We start from the raw sequence: 26,202 nt of genomic DNA, 5'->3' as shown, positions 1-26,202 counted from the left end.
GAAGACTGGAGGGGTTGCCATCCCCTCCTCCAGGGACCTGCCCCACCCAGGCATGACCCCACGCCGAGTCTCGTGTCTCCTGCACTGGCAGATGCGTTCTTTACCACTAGTGCCACCCGCCGAGTGGATGACATTCTGCCAGTCCATCAGAGAGCTGGCTGCCACAGCACAGTTAACGTTGTAAATCCCCTGGCTGAGAGAGGACCTCAAGTTTCAGAGGAGAAAACCCAACCCTCCCCCATCAGGCAGAGCCTTGAGGGTGCATCATAGCAGAGGGGCCCAGGGCACAGTCGAGGGGGAGGAGAGAGGGGCCTTGTCAGAGGGCACCCCCAGTACAAGAAAGCAGCTCTGGGGTTTCCTGGGGATGGCCGGGTTCTGTTGTATAGGGATCCCTAACTTTAGCTTAGATTACTAAGCCCTGGTACGAACAATTAAAAGTGAGAGACCACGGAGAACAAGTGGCAACCCACTCCAGTATTCTTGGCCTGAGAATCCCATGGACAGAGGAGCCTGGCTGGCTACAGTCCATGGGGTCGCAGAGTCGGATACAGCTGAGCACAAAATGCACACCAGACTGCAAAGACGTTAATATGAGAAAGAAATTTTAATGTCTCAAAAATAAACCTTTAAAAAAAAAAGGGAAGGACCAGGCTCCCTTGGGGGCTCACTGGTAAAGAATCCACCTGTCAGTGCAGGAAACATGGGGTCCATCCCTGGTCTGGGGATCCCACACGCCACAGAGCCACGGAGCCCCTGCGCCACACCGCTGAGCCCGGGGCCCGCAGCTCCCGAAGCACATGCCCTCCGGAGTCCATGCCCCGTGACAAGAGGCCAAGTGCAAGGAGAAACCTGTGCACTGCAACTGGAGAGAAGTCCCCGCTCTCCCCAGCTAGAGAAAAGCCCACGGAGCAACTAAGACTCAGCACAGCCAAGGAGAAAAAAACAACAATTTTTTAAAAAGTGAAGGAGCCTGACCCGTTAGAATGGACCCCTGACTGTGACCAAGTGCTCCTGGAACGTCCCCGCATTAGCTTCATGGGACCCATTCACAGCTCCATTCACATGCACACACACACACAGACACACACACACATACACAGACACGCGGAAGAACTCATCAGGAGAGCCACACATACACACGGAAGAACTCACCGGAAGAGAGAGAGACACACACACACACGAAAGAACTCACCAGGAGAGCCTCCCCAAAGCTGGGGCCTCTGACTCAGGCTGTAGCCTATTCTGAACAACTGGACCAAAGTTCTGAAGGACTGCCCTGTGCTGACAGGCTGTAGCTGTTAATTCTCGGCTCCTCAGAGAGGTGAGGACTAACCTCTGGACATCTCCTGACCATCTGGAGCCCCATCACCCCAACCATGTCCAGCCCTTCATAAGGAAAGGGGCGGGGGGCAGACAGGGTGGAGCTCAAGTTGCACTTCTAGACGACCTGCTGGTGACGGAGGCCCTGCAATGTCACCACGCCTGCCTGCACCCTCAGCCAGGTCCAAGGTTAACTTGCGATCGGGAGGAAGTCATGGGACAGGGTCACCCCCGGGGGCTGGACCTGCAGAATCCGACTGTTTCACCCATGGGAGGAGCGTCACAAAAGATGGAAACGCAAGGGAGGGCATGCCCTGGGTCCATCACTCTAGCAGAGGATGCTAAAGCTCTGCCCTCTGGCTGCTCTGCGTACAGGCCAGGGCACTAGAGTTGGGGAAAGGGCAAGCTGTCTGCAGCTACACTGACTTTAAAGCCAATGGAGGCAGCGGTCACTCACCACAGAGGCTATCAATAGACGCAGGAATAACAAAAGGAAGTAACAGGGCAGACACGGCAGCTGAACAAGCAGAGAGGGGATCACGGACTTCGCTTTGCTCCCGTCTACACCCCAGAACAAAAGGAGCACCATTTCAGATGGTGATAACTTAAAAGCCCGGAATGCCTGGGGTGGATGGATACACAGCTGTTCCTCCTGTCGGCCATCACACTGCAGGCCATCCGGGCAGCTCACCTGAGCACACAGCACAGTCAGGAGGCCCCATGTCAGCTCATCAAGTCCACGACCATCCCTGTTCTCCAGTCTCCTTAAATGGAATCGAAGCTCACTTTGTCTGCCTCTGGAATAAGCCCAACACTCACCCAGCCCCCGCAAGGTCAAGGGAGTGACCCCATGTGGGACAGAGCCACACATCCAAGTCAAGACCAGCAGACTGATTTCTAGGGATGCCCTGGACACAAGGAAACATCAGATGTTTGCTGGCTGTCACTGACACCCTCGCCAGCTGGATAGAGGCATGCCCCACCCAAACGGATACTGCCCTGGAGTTCTCCAAGACCCTGCTCAAGGAAATAACCCCTCGGTTTGGGCTCCCCAAGTCCATCTAGAGTCACGACAGGCCCGCCATTGTTTCTCAAATTTCTATGGAAGTCTTTAGTGCTCTAGGAATTAAGTGGGCTTTTCATGCCACTTGGAGACCACAATTGTCGGGAAAAGTAAAACAAATCAAACCCTCAAAAGAAACTCAGACAAACGATGTCCAGACACTCACCTGCCCTGGCTCTCCGTCCCCTAGAGCACTTGTGAGAACGTGGACAGCCCCCGAGGGTCACACAGGTGGGGTCCACATGGGGGCATGTGAGGGATGCCCCCCCAGCTCCAAAACCCACCTCAGGGAGATGGACGCACTGAAACATGCCTTAAGAGGGGAGAGTCAGAGCTGTACACACCTACGGGATTGGAACTGCCTGCCTGGACATCACTTCACATCCTGTCCTCCCTGGGGGTTGGGTTTGAGAACCTGGGAAGCTGGAAATCCAGAAGACCAGTTAGACCCCCCCCAGGCGCTGCTGTAGCCTGCCAGACTCCTCTGTCTGTGTGATTTTCCAGGCAAGAATTCTGGAGTGAGTAGCCATTTCCTCATCCAGGGGAACTCCTTGACCCAGGGATCAAACCTGCATCTCCTGCATTGCCAGGAGGATCCTTTTACCACTGAACCACCTGGGAAGCCCAGACCCTAGGTGGGCAGGACCTTTCCAAGTAATCTCGACCACCCACTCTGATGATTATAGGGCATGACTCCACGGGCCACCATACCAAAGTGACATCATCTACACCTGAGAAAGAAGTTATTGAGCCACCCACTCAATATACTAGTGAACCTGCCACAGACCTTAAATTACCCCCTTTTTTTAAAACCATGCCTCAAAGCTTGTGGATTTAGTAGCAAATATTCTCGACAACAGGCTGCCCCTTGATTATCTCCTACCTGAGGAAGGGGAAGTCTGCACAGTTAAGACCTGCTACATGGGTGTCAATAATTCCGGTCAGATCAAGGTAAATACAAAACACAGGTATGAGCAAGCTCAGTGGTTACACAGATATAACACACTCCAAAATCCAATCCAAGCTCCATTTGGTCAAACAGAGGCCTCCTTGGCTTAGCTTGGCTTCTTCCATTTCTCTACCCACTAACTGCTATCATCTGTCTGCTCATCTCTGGGCGGGCCTCTTTAATTGCCTCCTCAACTTCCGTTAGTGAACAGCTTTAAGTCATCAAACTTCAGGACGATTCGAATGCAAGGATGCAAGTACATGGGACTGCAGCCTGGTGACCATCACACATATTTTAGGCTCATCAGGGAACAGTTCTGCCCCCCTCAACTAGGGAACAACCACACCCATGTGTTCAGCAAAAAACAGCCTCAGCTTCAGAAGTCAGACCATTTGTCCTCCAGTGCCCCTCAAGAATGAGGAGCAGTAACAAGAAAAGGGGAGGCTTTGTCGCCAGGGGAAAGCCAGGAATTTGCTCAAAACCTGCCAACCACAGCCCCTCCCCACGTTTAGCAAGAGTTAACATAAACCTTTAAGTTCAAGGGTCCAGAGATAAAAAAGGAAGTGCTCCCTCTACACACACACACACAGAAAAAAACAAGTGGAACCAGCTGAGACCAAGTTGGCAGCAATCCAAACTCCAACAGCCCCTGCATCTCATTACATGTTGATTTTACTGTATGAACATATTAAACAACACACCTCCCAGCAGCCAGTACCATACATTAAAAGACCAAAACAGGATAAAAAGGAGGTGGTCCCCCACTTCCTCAAAAAAGCCCTGCCCCTTCCCAGGTAAACTAATAAACATGGCTCCCCATCACTGACCTCACTCCTCCCTTTAAAATTAAATCCCTCTCGCCAGGGGGTTGTCAAGTTCAGCCCTGAACTAGTTCAAGCTTCTCCATTCTCTGGCCGCTGAATAAAGCTTGTGATGTGTCAACCAGCACCCTCCTCCCAGGCAGACAGTGTAAGCCGGGTTGAGGCCCCATCACGGTCCATACGACTTAATCCGTTAACAGGCGCACAAAGGGAGGTGGCACCGGAGCCAAGGCCGCCCCTACCAAAACCCAAGCTACACCGGCTAGCAGGTGGGAGGCTAGGCGGAAAGGACGGGTAGAATCCCAACGGTCCCAGCACCAATGTCGTCCTCATAAACTTCTGGTAGGCAGTACGCACATGCAGGACCCCGCCTCACAAACAGCGTTTATGGAAATAGGTCCGGGGGTAGGGCAAGGGTTGGGGGGTTGGTCTGCTGGCGCGTCGCGGTCACATGTTGGCTCTTTCCCGCTGCAGCCGCGAGTTGTAGGCACGTGACACGGTGTTCCAGGCGTCCATGTAGCGGTCCATGCACATGGCGATGCACTTCTGGGGAAGGAATGGGCGAGCCGCTTAGGTCTGGACAGCTGCTGGTGCCCCCGCCCCGGTAGCGGACTGCGCACGCGCAGCATACTCTCCACGCCTCTTTATTAAGTCAGCGCACGCGCGGAGGCCACCCCACCGGGTCCAGCCCGTGACCCCGCCACCCCTGGTTTTACCTGCTCCGAATTGTCCAGGGAACCCCCCGGCTTCCCGATACACTTCCGGAAGCACTTGTCCGTCATCCTCTGTGGGGACACGCGAGCCCTCAGTTGCGACACCGGCCCCGGCGGATCTCGCAGCCCTTAGTCCCCCACCCCGCCCCCGGCCAGCCCCGGACCTGTAGCAGCTCCTGCGCGTTGGCCACGGCGATCTGCACTTTCACCTGCTCCATGATGAGCCCTGGGTCCAGCTTCCCGCCGCTGGAGCCCCCGAAATCGGAGCCGAAGCCGCCCTCCATGGCTCCGCAAAGTCAACCGGACCGCCGCCGCGTGCGCCGACCCGCACTCACGCCGGAAGTCCGCTGCCCCAGGGCCCCACGGGAAATGGAGTTCCAGTGGGTGGGAGCAGGAGCCGGACTACAACTCCCATAAGGCTGCGCGAAACATCCCGCGCACGCGCAGAGAGGAACGGGCCGAAGTCGGATTCCCGTGTCGAACTCCGGGGTTGAAAGGCCCGCACCTCCGCGCTTAGGCTCCACCCCCAAAGGTCCCGCAGGGCGTGCACACTGGACGATGGGCGCGTTTACCCTGCGCTTTGCAGACCTGGTAGCTCCAGGCTGTATTAGGGAACCAAGAGCGCTGCGGGGTGTCGGTGCATCAGATGGGGGAACGCAGAAAACTAGCGGTCCGAGGTCAGATGGGGGTCCTAAGACATCCGCTTAACTAAGTGGCTTAGGCTACTACTACGGCAGCCTGGCGTGGGAGTAATAACTCACGGGCAGAATTTAAAACCAAAATGTTTTATTGGATGTTGTACAAAAAAGTTTCCAGTCTTAAAATGTATATTACAAATCATTGGAGGAAACAAAAGATCACACGTTTGGCATGCATCTTAAAAATCACCATCTGAAATGTGTTTAGACAGCCAGTTGCTGAAACTTGAGTCCCCTGGCATGTAGTGCTGATGATCCCTTTCGGGCTTGGAATTAAGACCTTTCCAATAGCGTTAATATCCTTGAGGAATGGCAGTCCCCGCTCGGATGTGCTGATATAAATAGAACTGCTGGGTAGACGGTGTGGTAAAAACGAGCCCAGGTCAGAGCCTGGCTGTGATGAACACTGAGCGCCCAGACCACGGGGAAAAGGTATCCGTGTCTCCCCGGCACTCGGTCCCTTCCGAGGGCTGGGCCGAGTGGCTGTTTTTCTAGAAGGGTGCTTCTCCTCACATGACACGGCTCAGAAAAAAAGAATCGCTTCTGCATCATTTCAAGTGGCTTAAAGTTAAGCATGTTTAAGGAAAAATGCAAATTTTCAGGCCAAGGCTGACATTGTAACACTGGACTTTGTCCTGTGTTCCCAACTACTTAATTACCAAAGACTGATAATTACCAAATTACCACCAACCTCCAGCCACAAGTGGCCACCGGTCCAGCGCACCCTCCCCTTACCAGTCAAGGGCTTCCCAGCCTGCCAGGGCCACTTCCAGGCTCCACTCAAGATCTCAGCCAGGCAACCACTGGGCAGGGATGAGACCAAGAACTGGCTAAATCAAGATGTCATCTAATAAGCCTGGGGGTTCTGCAGGCACTGGGCAAACCGAGGCAGTTTTTTAGGCCCTCTGGGCCTGCCGGGAGGGTGGGGCCCTCTCTTTTCCTTCCTGAAGTCCTCAAGCCCAGCCTGCAAAACTGCATCACACCCAGAATTCCAGGACACAGCTTCGATCCCCAGAGATTTCCAAAATACCCTGAAGGGTGTGGGTGAGACCAATGCAGTTTCCACTCACCCCAGGACCACCCAGACCCCATCCCACTCTCCAGACCCTCCAGTCCACTCAGCTCGTTATGCCAGGGGAAGGGAGCAGCCTGCACCTGGAAGCACTCCTGGCAGGGTGTGGGGGGCGAGGGAGGCGTGGTACAGAGCGTGCTGTCAGGACAGGAAGCTTCTCATGGGCTGCACCATTTTTCTGGTGAGGCCACCTCCCTCCACAGGGCAAGCACAGCCCTCAGGCCAAGGACTCTGGTGGCCAAGGAAAGATGCCCAGACTTAAAGCCTTGGCCTGCAGGGAGATTCTAGACTTGGAAGCAGCTTGGTTTTGCCGGTGGCCGACACTTTCCTGTCCTGGGGCTTGGGTCCTCCTCACCATGAGCAGTTCCCAGGGAAAGGTGGAAGGGCTGCTCCAGCCTTGGGTAAACGCCGAGGGGCTGGCACTCAGCCTACCTGAAGCAGGCTGCCTTCAGGGGCCAGCCCGCCTCCATGGCTCAGTATTGCGTCTTTAAGACTTGAGCTGCGCTTTCTGAAGAGTCAGCCAGGGGCGCAAAGTCCACAGGGACAGAGACCCCTGACGATGCCACCCCCCCCCCAGAGGGGGACTGTCCCAGTGACCCTTGAGTGAGCCCCTGAGGTGGGAGCCTGGCAACCTGTGTACTGACCAATGTAAAAAAATAAATATCCATTAAAAAAATAACTTCTGTGTATCTACGTGGTGTGGGTCAAAGGTGAACTGATGCAGGGAGGGGGGTCTCTGGGTGATCAGAAGCTGGGCTGTGGCATGGAGCATTCCACAGAGGACTGCTGGCATGGGCAGGTCTGTCTAGGAAACACCGTTTCAGCAGGAAGCTACAGAGAAAGCTAGCGTATCCATGTGCACCCAAGAACACAGGAGAGGGCATGACCTATGCTCAAGGCACAGAGTTGGAGGTCAGGGAGTCCCACGGCTCACCCTCGTCACCCTCCATGGATGGGAGGGCGGAAAGCGGTGGTCACACATGGATGTCATGTCCAAGGTTGTCATACTCATTCCCTTGACACTCTCCTGGGGATTAGTCTCAGAGAGGAATCGCCCCCAGGTCCCAAGCTTCCTTCTTGCCTGTCCCACAGGGTGAGGAAGCTGACTGCAGAAAGGGCCAGAAACATGAGGCTCCGGCAGCCAGAGAGGGAGCCAAGAGGCCCAACCCACACACCCGAGGGCTGAGCAGAAACCGCCCAAAGCCCCGGTCTGACAGTACAAGCTGCTTCCAGCCCTCCTTCGGATGCTCAGTTGGCTGAGCCATGGAAACTGCAGGGGTGCCCCTGCTCCCCACCAGGTCAGAAGCTGGATTCTGAATTTGGTTTTTTTGAAAGCTTAAATGAAATAAACTATGGGATCCTTATGCAGTTCTGCTCTGTCCACCCCAGGCCTCCTCTCCTGCCCCGACTCCAGGCTGCAGCAGAGACCCACACAGCCAATGGGCCTCCTCCCACCCCTGCTGGACTCCCCAAAGTCCGCTAGCCACTAGGCTCCTGGGCTGGTGGACAGGGCACCAACACAGTCTGGTCAGTGGTGAAGGGTCCCAGGAAACCCGCCGACAGGAAAGATCAGTAGAGACCCACCCCCAAGCTCTGGCAGTTTGCTTAAAAATTCTCTAGAAATGTACCAAGGATTAAAGAAGCCAATGATATAAAAATAGTTTTCAGTGGCTCTGGGTAAAGAAAGACATGTGATGAGGCGTGTTCGGTTCACATGACGCGGCAGCCTCGAGAGGTGGTCCTCGGGTCCCCCTGGAAGGAAGGATGGTCTAGTGAGGTGAGCCCAGGGTGGCAGGTACATGCCACCCTGGTCAGGCAGGTAGCTGGTGGTCCCCTGCCCTCCCACCAAGAGGGGCTGGACCGTGCTGGGGCCTGAGCCACCAGGGAAGCTCAGCTTCCAGCAAGACGACCCCAGCTAGTGTGGCTAATGTTCCAGAACCTTCCATGTCTCCCTCCTGTTCTGAGCCACAGGACTCGTTACAATGGTCTTAGACCCAGAAGAGTCCTGCACTCATGTCTTGTTCAGTGTAGTTCCTCAGCCCCCCGCACCCTCCCCACAAAACCTTTATGAAGTCACCAGCATCCCAGTCTGGAGGAATCACGGTAACAGCAGGTGGGCTGAGAAGCCCTAGGGCTGTACCAGGGTCACTTTGAGATACAATCAGCTTTGCAACCCCATTCCCAGTGTCTCTAGGTGGGTACCAGAGATCCATACAACAGGCAGGCCCGGGAGGCAGGGCAGCTGCATGAACAGGGCCTGGGATGTGTGCGCGTGTGTGTACGCCCGTGCCTGGGAGCTTCTACCTGCTGGTGGAAAAGATCCTCCTCTCCAAATTCAGCTGCCTCGTCCTCGCCCTCCTCCCCATTCTCGGTCTCCCGCACCACTGAAGACTGCTTCACGGTTCTCATGGCCACTTCCTGTACGAGATGAGAGCTGCAGACAGACCCCTCCCCACCCAGGAGCCCAGCCTGCAGGGGAGACAGTCAGGATGCCCAGGCCCAGGCTGCACTCATGTGCCTGGCAGCCAAGGCTCCATCCACCCAGGAGGGGCCCCAAGACCCAGGCAGCGGGAGGCACTCACCTCCCCATCAGCGTTCACCAGGGTGGTGCGGAAGCTCTCACCGGTGCCCCAGCTGTTCTGGCTTTTCCACACGAGTGTGGATGGGGGGCTGTGAGCCACCCCTGCTCCAGCTGCCCACACCTGGGGACACAGGAAGACCTCCCCGTTAAAGTGGGCTCCAGTCCTAGTGGGCACCAGCCAGCCATTCATCACAGGTCCCCTTGATGCCCTGGGTGTGTAATCCTTCTAGGCCTCTTGGATCCTGCCCAGGGATGTTAATCACCCCAGTATGGAAAAAGAGACTGAGGTTCACAGTGGCCAAGGACTTTCATCTCAGCAAACGGGCCAGGCTGGGATCAGGGGTCCTGGAGTCCATGCCTGTGACTGTTAACATGGCTGGCGTTTTGCCTGCCAGCCCAGACAGCCTGGACCCAGTCCCACCCACACCGGGGGGTCCCTGGCACATCACTCAGGCCTTCCAAGAGCTCCAGGGAGGCTCTTGGGAGAAATGTGGACAATCGGCTATCGCAGGTGGCTGTTCTCAGCGGTGGGGCTCCACCCTGCAGTTCCCCTGGCCCCCTGCCCCATCCCAGCTACACCTCACAACCTGCCCCTCTACAGCCACCTACCGTGACAGTCTGGCCGGCCCGCAGCACATACTTGGGGGTGAACTTGTAGGAAATCTCCTCCCCTTCCAAGACTTGCCTCTTGATCCTCCAGTTGCCCAGAGACTGATCCTGAGGAAGGGCGCTGGCGTTGGCACAGGGCTCTGGGCAACCCCGGGGGGCCTCCCCTGAGGGGGCGGCGCGGCTCGGGGCGAGGCCTCACCTTGTCAGAGCTGTTCTTCAGTTGCACGAACCTGCCCTCCAGATCGATCTCCTCAATGCTGACGCTGCCTGAGGCCGAGGCCTGCTGCGCCAGGTGGAAGCTGCTGCCGCTGCTGGTGCTACTGCTGGAGCCAAGGCCACTGGAGCCCGTGCCCGGCGGCTCCTCCACCTCCAGCCGCTTCCGCTTGCTGCGGCCCGGGCGCCCGGCTGTGGACACACTGCTGCCGCTGCTGCTCGTTGTGGCCCGCGAGACGGTGATCCGTGACGGGCTGGGGGACAGCTTCAGCCTGGGGGCGGGGGGCGGGGTTACCAGGGGCTGAGGTGTAGGGGTCGTGTGTTGGAGGGGGAAGGACAGCGCACTTGCCCCGCCCCTCTCCTTGCCCCGCCCCTGCGGTGCTCACCTCTCCTCCTCGCCCTCCAGCAGCTTGCGGTAGGCGCTGATCTCCATGTCCAGGGCCAGCTTGACGTCCAGCAGCTCCTGGTACTCGGCCAGCTGCTGCTGCATCATGTCCCGCACCTCCATCATTTCTCGCTCTTTGGCGTCCAGCATCTTCCGGAACTTGTCCCGCTCCCCAGCCACAGTCTCCTCTAGTTCACGGATCCGGTCCTCGGCCGCGCTTGCCTGCAGCAGGGGTCCACGAGCGTCACGGTGGGGAAGCCCACTCGGCTGTAGGCCTCTAGGGCCGTGGGAGGGGATGAGACGGGACAGGGCCTGAGGAAGGGTCGGGGCTGGGGCTCTGGTGAGTCACCTGCTTCTGGAGGCCGGAAAGCTGGTAGCTGAGGGATTCGACCCGCATGCGGGCCTCCTTCAGCTCCTCCCGGGCGGCGCTGGCAGCCTTGTCGTTCTGGTCGGAGCTCAGCTTGGCATTGTCCAGCTGCGGGGACAAGGGCAGGCATGAGGGCCGGCACAGAGGGCGGGGGTGGACGGCCCAGTGCCCACCGGCAGGCATGCTCGCATGCGCACCTTGGCTTGGTAGGTCTGCTCCAGCTCCAGACGGTATAGCCGCACTTGCTCGTCGTGCTGGGCGCGCAGTTCCTCCAGCGCCTGGGCCATCTTAAAGTCATACTCCTGCTGCCGGCTGCTGTCCACCTCCACCAGGCGGCGCTCATGTCGCCGCCGCGTCTCACGCACTTCCTGCGGACATAGCCATGCGCTCACTGCATGCCTTGGCCCTGTCACAGGCGTCCCTGACTCGCCCCAGCGGCCTGAGCGAGGGCGCCCAACTCTGCCACTGGTGACCCTCTGGGGCACGCCAGGGCCACCTGTTCACACCCACACCATGATTCACAACCACCCAAGAACCGTGACCCAGAGCCCCCAGCTGACTGCCGAATAACACACCTGCCACACACAGGATTACTGGGCCCTGAAAAGGAGAGAAGCCCTGACACTCACTACCACCTGGACGGATCCTGAGAACAGGATGCTCGGTGAGAGAAGCAGACACAGAAGGACACACAGGGTGTGATTCCACTGATGGGAAACGTACAGAGAAGGCTGATCCACAGAAGGAGTCAGTTCCTGGTTGTCAGGAGCTAGGGGAGGGGGTGGGGGTGGGCTTCTATTGCGATGATGGAATGTTCTGGAACTAAACAGTGATGGCTGAACTATCCTGTACTAAATTTCATTAAATTGTATGTTTTTAAAAGTTTTGTTATATAGGAAAACTGGAAGAATGCTAATGGAAACACCTACAGAATTTCTTTTGGGGGTAATGTTCTGGAATTAAGAGGGGATGGCTGCACAGCTCTGGGAATGGACTAAGATCCAGTCTACATGGTAAGCTGTGAAAGCTTTCTGGTAAGGGACTATTTCAATAAAGCTGTTAATAAAAAAGAGAATTCTTAGGGGAAAAAAAAAGTTCCTAATGTGGCTCATCATAGGAGCCTGGGGTCTCAGATAGAACAGCAGCGGGTCATGGCAGTGACCAGCTGGCCCTGGTCACATGCACCAGGAGCTGACCAGGCAGTGGTGGGGTCAAAGGTAGGTGGGGAAGCCCCACTTGACAAAACTCCCTGCACAGATGTCAGTCACATGTATCTGGGCCCCGTGGATGAAGCCGACAGGAACGTGTCCATAGGAAGCCACTGCGTTCACAACAGCCAAGGAGCACAGTGGACCCTCAGCCCACACCCCACCCCTGGCCCACCTCAGGGGTCCTCCCGCCCCCCTCGGCCTCCTCACGGGATCCAGGGCGGCTCTGGCTGCAGCCGGGCCCGGCAGAAGCAGGAGGCCGCTCCGCAGTTGCATGGGCATCTCACCCACCCGCACGCCGCAGTGAGCCCAGCAGTGGCTGCCTCCGGGTTCCATCTGGCTGTGACAGCACAATGGGCCAGGACCAGGTGGGAGGCCGGCGGGGCCAGGGCTCTAGTCAGTCCTGCCAAACCAGGGAGCTGAGGCTCAGAGGCAAGGAGGCCAGGCAGGGTCTGCAGGAGCCTGAATGACGACCCCTGAAAAGCATGCCCATGTGCTGATCCCCAGAGTCTGCCAATGTAGCCTTGCTGGACAAAGGTCTTTGCAAGTGTGATTAAGATACAGGGCTCAAGACCATCCTGGACTACATGGGTGGCCCCAAACCCAAGGACAAGTGTCGCTATAAGAGACAGAGACAGAAGACAGTGGCGTGATGATGGAGGCAGGGATCAGGAGATGAGTCCCCGAGGCAGGGAGAGGCAGGAAGTGGGGAAACACCCTGGCTCCCGCTGGGGGGTAGGGGGGATGACCCACCTCCTCAAAGACATCCTTGCGGAAGGCCAGCTCCTCCTGCAGGCTCTGGCAGCGGTTCTCCAGGTCCACACGCATCAGCGTCTCCTTCTCCAGCTGCTTCTTAGCCACAGCATGCCCATCCTCTGCCTGGACTCGTGGGACAAGCAGCTGGTGACGCTATCTGCCGCCGCGTGAGGTCCTTGGGGATCCCGAGCCCCCAAACGCCCCCGGGGTGTGGACTGGGCGGGGGGGGGGGGTGTGAAGGGGCCCCCGGGGTGTGGACTGGGCGGGGGGGGTGTGGGGGGTGTGAAGGGGCCCCCGGGGTGTGGACTGGGCGGGGGGGGGGGTGAAGGGCCCCGGGGTGTGGACTGGGCGGGGGTGGGGGTGAAGGGCCCCCGGGGTGTGGACTGGGGGGGGGCGGTGGTGAAGGGGCCCCCGGGGTGTGGACTGGGCGGGGGGGGGGGAAGGGGCCCCCGGGGTGTGGACTGGGCGGGGGGGGGGGGAAGGGGCCCCCGGGGTGTGGACTGGGCGGGGGGGGGGGGGGGGAAGGGGCCCCGGGGTGTGGACTGGGCGGGGGGTGAAGGGGGGCCCACAGCCTGCGCCGCCTGAGCTACCTTAGCCAGCTGGGCCCGCAGCTCTGCCACATCGTTCTCCAGGGCGCGCTTGTCGCTGAGTGCGGCCGCGAGCTCAGCCTCGCTTCGGTGGAACACGGACTCCAGGTCCCTGACGCGGCCCTGGGCCACCGTGAGCTCACCCTCCCTCTTCTTGGCGCTGAAAGTCAGTAGCAGAAGTTAGTAGGCAGCACTGACCCCAAGGCCAAGTTCACGGCTGCCTCGGGGCCCAGACCCTCACCCACCCATGCTTTCAGTACCAGAGCCTCATCTCTCAGCACCAAAGGGGCCCTGTCTTCAAACCTGCTCTGCTCCACAGGGACCCCTCCAGCCACTCAACCCTCAAGATGTGGGTTTTCATGTCCTTTTCCCTGACTTTTGGGCACAGGAGGAGGGACCACTTAGAGGAGAACTCTGATTTTTTTTTTAATGTATAATTTATTATAGTAACTAATTAAAACCCTGGCCTTTGAACTGTTGATCTCATTTGTTAAGTTAAGCTATTTCAGGCAGGCTCACTGAACTTCTAATAGATAGCTCCAATGTGGAACATCTAAGATGCCAAACAGACTTTCTAAATACACAAGTCTCCCTTTTGTTTCTTGGCTGTGCACCATATGGCATCTTCGTTCCCTGACCAGGGAGCGAACCCAGGTTCCCACCAGGGAAGTACCAACACACAACTCTTCAGAGCATGAACATTTCTGAATGGTGCTCTAAATCTCGAATTAGAAGTGGGTAGTTGAAAGCTACCCACTTCCCCACTAAGGAACTGAAGCTGTGCCCTGCCCAGCACCGTGGGGACAACATAGCAGGGGTGAGATCAGCAACACCCTTCCTGAGTGTGATAACCAGACGTCCCTGGACATCACCTGGTGTCCCCCAGGGGAAGGACCACCCTGGGTAACAATGCCCGGGGACACCACACCAGTTTCAGTGAGGTGTCAGGGAGGGATAAAGCCCAGTGACTTCAGTCACCAGGCTGGTCCCATCCTCACAGCAGTCCTTGGGACAGGACCTCCAGGCAGACGTGGCACCCATGGCCAGTCCACATTCCTGAGCTACACAGTCCTTCCACTCAAGGGAGGCGGGGAGGGCTGCAAACCCCGCATCTCTAGAGGGTTTGGGGAAACTGGACTCATCTGTCCGATAGACCACTACTGAGGATCAGTTTCATGGACATGCTGTCCTCCCACTACAGAAACGTCTGTGGACTCCCCATCATCAGGGGGAGCTTTCTTGCGGGTACAGAGAGCAGTGAGACCTGCTGCCCTCAGTGAAGGGGGAGGAGACAGGAGGAACACATGCAGGGCGGGAGCTACTGGGCACAGCCCTCGAGAAGCCGGGGCCTGGGGCCTGAGCCAGGCTGTGGTTCCCAGGGCACTGGGGAGAGCAGAGTACACAGGCCTAGAGCGAGGTGGGCGGGCAGGTCGAGATCAGCTGTGCGGTAAGGGCGACAGGAGCAGAGGCATCAGGAAGTGTGGAAAACCTCTCCACACCGCCACCCTGTGCCTCGGAGATGGACACGGAATGGTCTGGGAAGCAGAGGTGCTGGCGACCCTCAGTGGCTTAAGTTTCTGCTGCTTGACAGCTTCAGGGTCCTCCCTGAAGTTCCTCCCCTGGAACTGTAATTCCTGGAGGATTAGGCAGGAGACCCCAGCCTGTCAGGTCCTCCGCCCGTTTCCATCATCACAGGGTTTTCGCAGTACTCTTGGTTGAAAGAGAAAAGCCCAGGCTGCCACCTCACGGCAGATGCACTTTGTTCAGGGTCACGGGCCACTCACACCGTCTGCAAGGGCTCTGCGCCCGAGAGCAGGAAGTGAGGCCAGTAGGCAAATCACCTGCAGACCCAAGTACTCGAGACTGGGGAAGCCTTCCCTCGAGAGCGGGGGTCAAGGTAAGTCGCTGGCCCGGGTGCCCGATGGCGGGGCAGGGCTGTCACTGAAGCTGTCATAGGAGCCTGTGACACGGCCCAGGCACTGGGGAGGCATCACGACATATGTGACATCAACGCCAGGCTCGAGCTGGACAAACCGTTCTGTTAGCTAAGGGTGTCCACCCTGAGTGTAAATTAAGAAAGGTGGAAAAGCAATGCCCCAGATTGGCCTCAGAGGTTCTGTCTGGGCGGAGGCTCATGAGACTTTCATTTTTCTCTCTTTAAAATTGTACTTCTGTATTTTGGCCGTGCTGGGTCCTCACTGCCGCGCAGGCGTCTCTCTAGCTGTGGCGAGCGGGGGCTGCTTTCTCACTGCGGCGTGCAGGCTTCTCACTGCAGGGGCTTCTCTTACTGCAGGGCACCGGCTCTAGGGCCCACGGGCTTCAGCAGTTGCAGCCTGCAGGCTCTAGGGTACAGGCTCAGGAGCTGTGCACAGGCTTAGCTGCTCTGAGCTGTGTGGGATCTTCCCAGACCGGAGACTGAACCCGTGTCCCCTGCACTGGCAGGTGGACTTTTTACCACTGAGCCACCAGGAAGCCCTCGTTTTTCTCAAGTTAACTGCGCTACCTGCTTTCTCCCCAGCGAGCATCTATGACTCTGACAAGCAGAAACGTGTCTTCTTCTCAGCCCACCCAAGGAGTCACACGCAGGTCCAGGGTATCTGGAAGATTCTAGAACCTCTGTGGATGTGACAGAGCGAGGCTCGGGGAATTCCAGAATTCTCCAGCATTCACTCTCTTACTCGTCTCCAAAAAGCATGTCAGTTTTTAATTCAAAGTCATAATACATGGATGGGGTTTCCTGTCTACCCGGCCTCTTGAAAAGCACGCAGACTGCCTCTCCTGCCCTGTCGGACACCAGCTGGCAGTGTCGCGCGGGTCCGTCTCTGGGCTCACTGCTCTGCTCCGTGCGGGAACCAGAAACACAGCGCTAAGTGACGGGGGATCTGAGGAGGCGACTGGAAAAGGCAGAGCTGTGGAGACCTGAAGGACCCCCGGCCTGCAGGGGTTGGGGGGAGGATGGGCAGGGGTTTCCAGGGCAGTGACCACACTTGTGACGCCATGCTGGTGCACAGCGTCAGTGTACATGTGTCCACGCCCAGGGAGCGCAGGACACCAAGGGCGACCCCTGTGTAGGCAGGGACTCAGCTGATGAGAACGTGTTCACATGGGCTCATCACTGGTAACGCAGCACACCCGCTCCTGGGAGATGCCGCAATGTGGGGCCCTGGAGGGGGGTCGGGGGCACCCTGCCTTCCCCACTCATTCTCCTGCAAGCCTAAAGCTGCCCCTCCCAAAGAAAGTGAGAAAGCCTCATGAGGAAAGAACCCTGCACACGCAAAGGTGGCCTCCGGAGCTGGTGCCGCTGAGCCGGGGGAACCCTGGCTGAGCCCCAGACCTCGTGCCCAGCGTCCCTGCGGCCAGTCTGGCCTGCTGGGGTGGCTGCGCGCGAGGGTGGAGGGGCCCTGGTCTGAGCACTCGCTGAGTTCACGTCACTCCCTTCTGCCACCATCACCACCAGCGCTGCCTCGTTCTCCAGACTAGTGACACTTTAGTGGGGAGCAGCCAGGAGACGGTGCTTTGGGATCGGGAAGAGAAGGTCACCCACCGCTCCCCGGCGTCCCGGGGCGGGCACAAGGCGGGAAAGGGGGCCAAGGCTGGCTCTGTGGCCCAGAGTACCTCTTCACTGGGGAAGGGTTGGGGGCGTGGTGGTGCCAGCTACCAGGGGATTCAGTCCCAGGGGAGCTGCTGAGGTTTCACCTCCGGGGGCCAATTCTTTGGAAGGGATAATGGTGCTGGACAGGGCAGCCGCAAGGCCAGCCCCAAGAACCCACATGGCCCGCTCCCAGGAGGGATGTGCAAGTTGGGGCCCTCCTACCACACCCAGGGTGACGACCCCCGCCTCCTGCCCCGTGCGCCGTCACACCGCCACAGCCCCACCTCTTGGTGGCCTCCTCCAGGTCGGCCCTCAGCTTGCCCATTTCAATCTGCAGGCAGGCGCGGTCCCGGGCCGTCTCGTCCAGCACCCGGCGGGCATCGGCCAGCTCCGCCTCGTACAATGTCTTGATGCCGCTCACCTGCGGGGACAGCCGGGCCGAGGTGAAGCCCTCTTCCCCACCAACACGGTGCCACTCACCTGCATGGGCCCCCCAGCTGGGCACCCCTGGAGCCTGCCCAGGTCACCAGCCCCTATCAGGCCGCGCCTGTCAGCTGGACACACACTCAGGCCTCCCTGCCCCACCCCGAGGGGCCCAGAGTGGTGAGCATATTTTAAAGTATCAGGGACCAAAAGGATAAGGAGATGCCATCTGCCCCGTAAGGATGGCCGTCACAGAGACCACGGCAAGTGTCAGGACAATGGGGAGAAGCTGGCACCCCCATACATGGTGGGGGGTCGGGGGGGGGTGCCACCATCATGGAAGACAGGCTGGTGGTTCCTCAGATGGACAAACAGCAACCACTGACCCAGCAATGCCACCGCCCGGCATCTACCTGGGAGAAGTAACACAAAACCCAAGCACAGGCGTTCACAGCCCTGGCACTGCTACCGGCCGCACAGGGAAACACCCCGAGGGCCCAGTGGCAGGGGATGGACGGACACAGTGTGGTCCCGCCACACCTGGGGTGCCCCTCAGCCCTGAAAAGCCAAGCCCACACACTCGCTAGCACGTGGGCGGGCCTGGAGAACACAGTGCTCAGTGAGGGGAGCAGACACAGGACACACAGGGCGTGACTCCACCAACGGGAAATGTGCAGAGCAGGCAGGTCCGGAGACACAGAGTGGGCTCCTGGCTGGCAGGGGCTGGGGAAGGAGTATGCGGGGAGGAGAAAGCTACGGGGATGAGGTTTCCTTTTTTTTTTCTTAAGTGCGATTCTTGTTAGAGATACAGATGAACTTGGGCAAACTTCAGGAGATGGTGAGGGACAGGGAGGCCTGGCGTGCTGAAGTCCACGGGGCCAACAGAGAGTCGGACATGACTTAGCAACTGAACATCAACACCATATGAGTTACAGATGTACAATAGTAGTTCACAATTTGTAAAGGTTATTCTCCATTTATACTTATTATAAAATACTGAGCATACCCTCCTTGTAGTTTATATACTTTTATACATAGTGGTTTTTTCCTCTTAATTCCCTACAGCTATTTTGCCCCTCCCCAGGAAGGAGCTTCCTTTAGGGGGATGGAATGTTGTGGAATTACATCGAAGTGATGGCTACCCAGTTGTAAATATATTAACCACCACCAAACTTAAGAGTTTAATTGGGTGAACTGCATAAGATTGGAATTCTGCCTCTATGAGGCGGTTACAGGGGTTTCCCTGGTGGCTTAACAGTAAAGAACCTGCTTGCCAAAGAAGGAGACCCGGGTTCGATCCCTGGGTCAGGAAGACTCCCTGGAGAAGGGAATGGCAACCCACCCCAGTATCCTTGTCTGGGAACTCCCATGGACAGAGGAGCCTGGCGGGCTACAGTCCACGGGTTGCAGAGTCAAATACGACTTAGCAACTAACAAAAAAAGCAGTTAAAACCCTTCCTGGGACTGACAAAAGGCTGACAGAGGGTGACAAGGCAGCTGGCTTCACAAGCGGCCAAATCCTTCAAGCTAGGCTTCAACAGTATGTGAACCAAGAAATTCCAGATGTATAAGCTGGATTTAGATAAGGCAGAGGAACCAGAGACCAAATTGCCAACATCCACTGGATCACAGAAAAACTAGAGAATTCCAGAAAAACATCTGCTTCATTGACTGCACTAAAGCCTTTGACTATGCAGATCACAACAAACTGTGGAAAATTCTTAAAGAGACGGCAGTGGAAAATTCTTAGAGACGGGAATACAACAACACCTTACCTGCCTCCTGCAAAACTAGTATGCAGGTCAAGAAGCAACAGTTAGAAATGGACATAGAACAACAGACTGGTTCAAAATTGGGAAAGGAGTACGTCAGGGCTGTATGTTGTCATCCTGCTTATTTAACTTACATGCAGAGTATATCATGCAAAATACCCAGCTGGATGAAGCACAAGCTGGAATCAAGATTGCTGAGAGAAATATCAATAACCTCAGATATGCAGATGATACCACCCTTATGACAGAAAGTAAAGAGGAATTAGACTCTTGATGAAAGTGAAAGAAGAGAGTGAAAAAGCTGGCTTAAAACTCAACATTCAAAAAACGAAGATCATGACATCCAGTCCCATCACTTCATGGCAAATAGATGGGGAAACAAGGGGAACAGTGAGAGACTTTATCTTCTTGGGATCCAAAATCACTGTGGATAGTGACTGCAACCATGAAATTAAAAAACCCTTGCTCCTTAGAAGAAAAGCAGTTACAAACCTAGACAGCATATTAAAAAGCAGAGACATTACTTTGCCTACAAAGGTCCGTCTAGTCCAGGCTATAGTTTTTCCAGTAGTTGTGTATGGATGTGAGAACTGGACAATAAAAAAGGCTGAGTGTCTTTGAACTGTGGTGCTGGAGAAGACTCTTGAGAGTCCCTTGGACTGCAAGGAGATCAAACCAGTCAATCCTAAAGGACATCAACCCTGAATATTCACTGGAAGGACCGATCCCAAAGCTGAAACTCCCAGTAGTTTGGCTGCCTGACGTGAAGGGCCCACTCACTGGAAAAGACCCTGATGCTGGGAAAGACTGAAGGCAGGAGGAGAAGGGGACAACAGAGGATGAGATGGTTGGATGGCCTCACCTTCTCAGTGGACATGAGTTTAAGCAAGCTCCGGGAGGTAGTGAAGGACAGGGAAGCCTGGCATGCTGCAGTGCATGGGCTGCAAAGAGTCAGACCTGACTGAGCAACTGATCAACCACCACTTCCCACAAAGCTACAAGACAGCAGTGAGTGTCTGTGCCTGGGCTCAGAGGGCAGCTTAGAGCCAGGGAGGGACCCTCCCTTCCACAGGAAAGATCCAGGGGAGCTGCCGGGGACCTGCCACTTGGTAGCGGGGTCATTATCCTGGTCTGCCTGAGACCTGGGAATTCTCAGATATGGGGTTCTTAGGGTTAAAACTGGGGTGTCCCGGGCAGATCAGACCAACCTGTAAGAGTTGGATTTGACAGCGGGTCTGAGACCCCTCACCCTCTCCAGCCCTCCCACCTCAGTCCGGCTCTCCTAGTCATTTCATCCCACAGGTATGGGCTCTTAGTGCCATTTCACAGATGGGGAAACTGAGGCATGGGACAGCATACCGCCCTCTCCTAACCTGTTGGTACAGGCCAGAGAGGTCTGCTGGGGACGGTCCCCAGCAGAGAGAGAGACACATGTGGGGCTCAAGATGAAACAGGCCTCTCCCTCCTGTGCCCTGTTGACCCCACCCCCATCTCCACCTTCTGGAATATACCCACCATCACCAAGAGCGGCCAGCCTCACTGTCTAAGGGAGGCCGGGCACCCGAGTTCATAGGAGTGTCTCTGTCCTGTCTCCCTCCTGACGCCAAAGGAGGGCTGGCACCCAGGCTGCCATCTCGGACAAGATCTCTGGCCCCACAGGCCGGCTCCTACTGGGCTTTCTTCCCCAGCTTCCCCTTTCGGCAGGAGGCGCACTGACGGCCACAACGGCAGGAAACCAAGGTGAGGTCAGATGGGAAGCTGTCCCTCCCTGGGAGCCCGGGCGGAGGAAGCCCAGCGCGCACACCTGACGCTTCTCTGATGGTGACTTCAGAGCCAATTTTGATTTTTTTAATATCCCATTAAGATGCCACTCACGGGGATTTCCCTGGTGGTCCAGTGGTTAAGGGTGCGCTTCTAATGCAAGGGGAATAGGTTCGACCCCTGGCCAGGGAACTAAGATCCCATGTGCCGCGAGGTGAGGCCAAAACAAACAAAAAACAAAAGGAAGGAAAAAAACACCTTACAGCCGTTATTTAAAATACTTTATTGCTAAAAGATGCCAACCGTCAACTGAACCTCAGTGACCTGTAATCCTTTTGCAATGGCGACATCAAAGGTCACTGATCACCCTGACAAATAATACAAATGAGAAAGTCGGAAATACCTCGAGAACTATCAAAATGTGACAGAGAGACCCAAAGAGAGCAAATACCGCTGGAAAAAAATAGCACCAACAGCTCTTTTTTTGGCTGCACAGCTTGTGGGATCCTAGTTCCCTGAGCAGGGACTGAACCAACACGCCTGCCAAGAAGCACCAGGTCTTCACCACTGGACTGCCAGGGGAGTCCTGCACCAACAGACTTGCCAGAGGCAGGGCTGCCGCAGACCTTCAATTTACTAAAAAACTGTGTCTTAGTCAGGTGATCCTCTATAACCAGGTCTGCAAACTCATGCCCACACCACAAAACCCAGCCACCCGCCTGCAGAACTAGAATGGCTTTTATATTTTTAAATGGCTGAGCAGAAAAAAACAAAAAAATATTTCATGATACAGGTACCTATATGAAATGCACAGTCCAGTGTGTACAAATAAAGCTTTATTGGCACACACCCTGGCCCGCCCCTCCACGTACTGTCCCTGGCAGCTTCCCCGCCAGCCGTGACGTCTGAGTTGAGTGCTCACATTTGAGACCGTTCACCCACAGAGCTGAAACCCCAGCCCTTTCCCAAAAACCTCTACTGAACCTGGAACCTGATCTATGGCACCAGGACAAAGGAGAAAGCTCTGTAGAGGAGGCTGTGAGGCCACAAAAGCTGTTTCAGAGCAGGGAACAGCTGTTCCCAGCAGGCCTGTGCCTCCACGTGCTGTGACACTTGGGGTGTCCCGTGGGAGCCCCGGGCACAGCTCTGGCTTTTGTTCTGTCTTTAACAGCTAGCTCTGCACAAGTGTGGAGCTTGAGGAATCCTAACAGATGTGTTAGCATGCGAGGCTGTGAGGGGAGCAGAGTTCGCATAACCTGAGGTAACCCTTTTCCTAGGGCCCCAGACTTGCCCTGAGGCCCTGCCTGCATCCCCGGGGACAAAACTGCCCCGGAGTTGACAACCACTGCCAAACTCCACAACCCTGACCCTCTGCAAATCCTCCAACTCCCAGAGCCCAGCTCCTGCTCCCTGGGTCCTCCTGGGGAGCACCCGCCCCCTGGTCCCCACAGCAACAGGATACATGGGCACGAAGGGAAAAAATGTGAAGCCTAGGGGAACTCAACACCTGGTTGGGGACTCCCTGGAGAACCCCCTTTCCTCCCTGGTCCACTAGAGCCACCTCCCTGCCACCCCAGCACCCAAGACTCTTCTCAAACAGAAATTTGGCCAGCCCTCAGCCTCACAGAAACCCTTCCAGGACACACGTGGCCATTCACCCTCGTACAGCTCACCAGGCCAAAACACCCATCATCTGACTTTCGATGGGAAAGGCAAATGTCCACACACGACTGGCGAGGGTCTACCGACCGGAACATGACTTTATCTTAGGCAACTGAACCCTCTGCGTTGATTACCAGCCCTTCATCACCACTGGGTTCCTTAAGTGGCTTCTCAGCTTTGACACTAATGGCATTTGGGGCTGGACTGTCCTCTGGGGGGAGATGTCCTGGGGTCTGGGGGAGGAGTGTGTGGGGCAGCCTCCCTGGACCCACTGCCTTGATGCCAGGAGTCCCCCAGTATGACAACCACAGACGTCTCTAGCCATCACCCAGTGTCCCCTGGCGGCAGGTTCTTCCAGGTGAGAAGCTGCCATCCAGGTGGGAGGCCTGACACACCACACCCTCCCACGGCCGGTGGCCACGCCCACCTCACTGCTCTGGCAGGTTACTGGCCAGCTGAGGAGGCATCTGTCACCTCACCCCTGAGCTCCAGGGGATCAGGCTGGTGGGAACTCCCCACTCCTGCTGCAACTGAACACCTGTCATCTGGGTGGCTCCAGATCCTGGGCACAGCCCTGGGGTGCACCGTGTGGCGGGGCCCCTCCCGCTCCCACCCGGCAGTCCTACGTCCCAACCAGCACAGGCAGCCGAGAAGTACACCATGCCACTGCCCAGACAGATGGACAGCATCGAGTTCCCCAGGTCCGGCCCCTGCACTCTCAGGCACAACACTCATCCAGTGGGGCTGGCACCCCACGTCCACTGCCTGCAGGTGGGAGGAGAGGCCGGGGTGAATGACCCGGTGCTGACCAGCCCAGCAGGCAGAACTTGGGCCTGCACTCCGAGGACCCGCGTGCACTGCCGAGGCAGTAGCACTGGGGCAGCCACTCCAGTCCCATCATACAGATGCCAAAACCAAGGCTCTGGGGGGGCTGAGTGACCTGCCCAAGGTCACAGATTAAAAGCAGGGTTTGGATCCCAAGCTTTAATCTAATCCCAGGTGACCCAACACACCACCAACTACCAAGTCTCTCACCTCCCCAGACACCTGAGACACACTTTCGGGCCCATCCTGATCCCGAGGACCCAGGCAGGGGCCACAGAACGCACGGAGTGTTCCCTCAGGGCATTGTCCTATATTTCATTGCATTCTATAAAACAAACGTGAATTCATGGTGGCCCCACATACAGGCCCCCAAAGTAGGCATTAATTATTATTTGCACTTTACAAAAGAGGCAGTGAGCCCAGAGAGGTTAAGTGATCCACCCAAGGTTATACAGGCAGTAAGCAACTCTCAGAAATGACCAACCCCCTAGCTCCCACTCCATCCCCCACGCTCTCCTCCCAGAGGTCGTCACTGCACCCATTCTTCAGAGAGGAAAGCTGAGGCTCCAAGCACTAAGTGCCAGGGTCAGGCCCTGACTCTCCCACCAGGCCCACAAGGAACCACATGGTGGCCCCCTCCCCCTTATTCTGAGGACCTGCCCTTGGGTTGGGGGGGGCCTGTGGGAAAAAAGGGGCCCCCCAGGTTGGCAGCCAGTTGTGATACACCCGACCCAGGATCCCCAGACTCCTGCCCTCACACCCACTTGCAGGGCAGGGCTTATCCAGCCTCTTCCCCCTCACCTGCACCAAAACTTTCCCTAGTTCCCCAAGGCCTCACACCTCCCCCTCCCCTCACTGCCCCCCAGGACAGGGCAGAAGCTACCAGACTCTCGTAGGCTCCTGCCCATTAGCCAAGGGGATCCCAGGGCCCAACGAAGGGCCTTCCCAATTTCCCATGGGACCAGGGAGCCACTGGAATCCCGTGCTCTGACCCCTACCCCCAGGTCCTAGTAAAAGACTGAACTTACTGCCTGTGCTGTGCTGTGTTTAGTCTCTTAGTCATGTCTGACTCTTTGTGACCCCATAGACCGAAGCACCCTAGGCTCCTCTGTCCATGGGGATTCTCCAGGCAAAAGTACTGGAGCGGGTTGCCATGCCCTCCTCCAGGGAATCTTCCCAAACCAGGAACCGAACCCAGGTCTCCCACATCGCAGACAGATTCTTTATGCCCCAGGTCCTGGTAAAAGACTGAACTTACTGCCTAATCCCACTCAATCCCCAAACTCCCCAGGATGCATTATGGGACTTCTGCAAAGTTCCAAGGAGAACTGAGACCGGACTCACCCCAGACCCTCCACTCCTCCTCAGAGACCCGAGAACCTCCCCCAAGTTTCCTTGTAGAACACCCAAACACATCCCCGAAGACTCTCCACAACTCCTTTGGTGGGGAGGGGTCCACCCTGGCTCACACCCCATCACTCAGGGGTTCCCCAGATCTCCTCAGATCCCTTAATAGGCAGGGCCTGCCCCATCTGCCCCTACCCTCCAATGCCCCTGGGGACCCTTTAAAGGGTTGGGCGTGCCCAGGTTGCATCCCTCCATCAGGGCACCTCCCACCAACCCCTGGGGACATCTCAGAGGAGGGGTCTGCGCTAATGGACCCCTCACTCCGGGCCCCCCCCATCCCAAGTCCACTTCAGGGGACTGGTCAGCCCCAAACTCAAGGGATACAGGAAACACCCTGGAGACCCCCGGTGGGTGGGGGGACCTGTCCTAGGGTGCAGCCCTCACTCATGGTCCCCCAGCTCCCCCTGGGTACCCATCAGAGGCCACGACTCACCCCAGCCTGCACCCCTGTCTTAGGAGATTCCCAGATCGGCAGGGATTCCCTCGGGGGCGGAGCTAGTGCCAGTCTCCACCTCTCGCATGCGGTGGGGGGGGGGCCAGAAACCCTCGGGGATCCCTTGTAGGCGCCCGCCCCAGCTCCCACCCCTCACTGAGGGCCCCTTGAACCTCCCCAGGGGCCCGTCAGGCATGCACCCCTCACTCAAGAGACCCTGAGAAGTTCCCGGACTCCTCGGTGGGCGGGGCAGGAACCAGTTTAGCTCTCGCACGGGAGAAGTCCCCGAAACCCTCGAGGACCCTCAGAGGCCGCGGCTCAGTCAAGCGTGTGACCCTCGCGCGGGGGCCCCGAAGCTCTCTGGGGACTCCTTGGTGGGCAGGGCCCGCCCCACTCTCCCCCTGTCGCAGGAGCGTCCCCGAAACCCCCGGGGACCCTGAGAGGCCGGCCTGCCCCAGCTGGGGGCCCCGGCGCCTGCGCTCACCTCGCGCGTGGTCACCTCCTCCCGCTCGGAGATCTTAAGCTGCAGCCGGTCGTTCTCCAGCTCCAGCGCGCGGACGCGGTCGATGTAGTGCGCCAGGCGGTCATTGAGCTCGCGCAGCTCCTCCTTCTCCTGCAGCCGCGACAAGCGCGTGGGCGACAGCGGCGTGGAGGGCCCGCCCGCGCGGCCGGGCTGCGGCGTGGCCATGGCGGCGGCGGCGGCAGCGGTTCGAGGTCCGCGCTGCTCGGAACGGCGGCCGCGGCTCGGCGGGCTCATTCAATCCGCGCCGCCGACCAAGATGGCGCCTGTCGCCCGCAGCCGCCGTCGCGACGGGGCAGCCTGGGACTTGTAGTCCGGCCGGCGCCGCGCGCGGCACGCCGGGAGCTGTAGTCTCCTGCTCAGTTTCCCGCGCTGTCCCAGAGCCAAAAAACTGGACCCCAAATCCTAGCTTGACCGCTGTGTGACCCCGGGTTTCTTTCGGGGCCTCAGTTTCCCCACTTGTAT

The 26,202-nt window shown here is 57.4% G+C and overlaps 2 protein-coding genes across 2 annotated transcripts; both read right to left on the bottom strand.

Annotated features, from left to right (window-relative positions):
- Positions 1 to 585: 585 nt before the first annotated feature.
- Positions 586 to 5,201, bottom strand: TIMM13 (translocase of inner mitochondrial membrane 13). The gene is made up of 3 exons (XM_027969920.3): positions 5,031 to 5,201; positions 4,870 to 4,938; positions 586 to 4,699 (listed from the first exon to the last, which is right to left on the bottom strand). Exons 1-3 carry the CDS (start codon positions 5,148 to 5,150, stop codon positions 4,601 to 4,603), a joined length of 288 nt encoding a protein of 95 aa, XP_027825721.1. The 5' UTR covers positions 5,151 to 5,201; the 3' UTR covers positions 586 to 4,600.
- Positions 5,202 to 5,635: 434 nt separating this feature from the next.
- Positions 5,636 to 25,998, bottom strand: LMNB2 (lamin B2). Its single transcript, XM_015095916.3, has 12 exons — positions 25,702 to 25,998; positions 17,219 to 17,355; positions 13,346 to 13,502; positions 12,753 to 12,878; positions 10,989 to 11,159; positions 10,774 to 10,899; positions 10,426 to 10,646; positions 10,026 to 10,311; positions 9,827 to 9,934; positions 9,219 to 9,338; positions 8,941 to 9,054; positions 5,636 to 8,388 (listed from the first exon to the last, which is right to left on the bottom strand). Exons 1-12 carry the CDS (start codon positions 25,972 to 25,974, stop codon positions 8,347 to 8,349), a joined length of 1,881 nt encoding a protein of 626 aa, XP_014951402.2. The 5' UTR covers positions 25,975 to 25,998; the 3' UTR covers positions 5,636 to 8,346.
- Between the last annotated feature and the right edge of the window lie 204 nt (positions 25,999 to 26,202).

The sequence above is a fragment of the Ovis aries genome, chromosome 5 (genome assembly GCF_016772045.2).
Source record: "Ovis aries strain OAR_USU_Benz2616 breed Rambouillet chromosome 5, ARS-UI_Ramb_v3.0, whole genome shotgun sequence".
Taxonomy (NCBI): Eukaryota; Metazoa; Chordata; class Mammalia; order Artiodactyla; family Bovidae; genus Ovis; species Ovis aries.
Note: the sequence above shows the minus strand (reverse complement) of the source record. Positions and strands in the feature narration are given on the sequence as shown.

Bases quoted from the DNA above. Each gene is read 5' to 3' on its own strand.
- TIMM13 (XM_027969920.3), bottom strand. From the start codon at position 5,150: ATGGAGGGCGGCTTCGGCTCCGATTTCGGGGGCTCCAGCGGCGGGAAG. The intron at 4,939-5,030 runs GTCCGGGGCTGG...GTGTCCCCACAG, and splicing joins ACGCGCAGGAGCTGCTACAG to AGGATGACGGACAAGTGCTT. The intron at 4,700-4,869 runs GTAAAACCAGGG...TTCCTTCCCCAG, and splicing joins CCCTGGACAATTCGGAGCAG to AAGTGCATCGCCATGTGCAT.
- LMNB2 (XM_015095916.3), bottom strand. From the start codon at position 25,974: ATGAGCCCGCCGAGCCGCGGCCGCCGTTCCGAGCAGCGCGGACCTCGA. The intron at 12,879-13,345 runs GTAGCTCAGGCG...CCACGAGTCCAG, and splicing joins TGCGGGCCCAGCTGGCTAAG to GCAGAGGATGGGCATGCTGT. The intron at 9,055-9,218 runs GTGAGTGCCTCC...CATCTCGTACAG, and splicing joins TGGTGAACGCTGATGGGGAG to GAAGTGGCCATGAGAACCGT.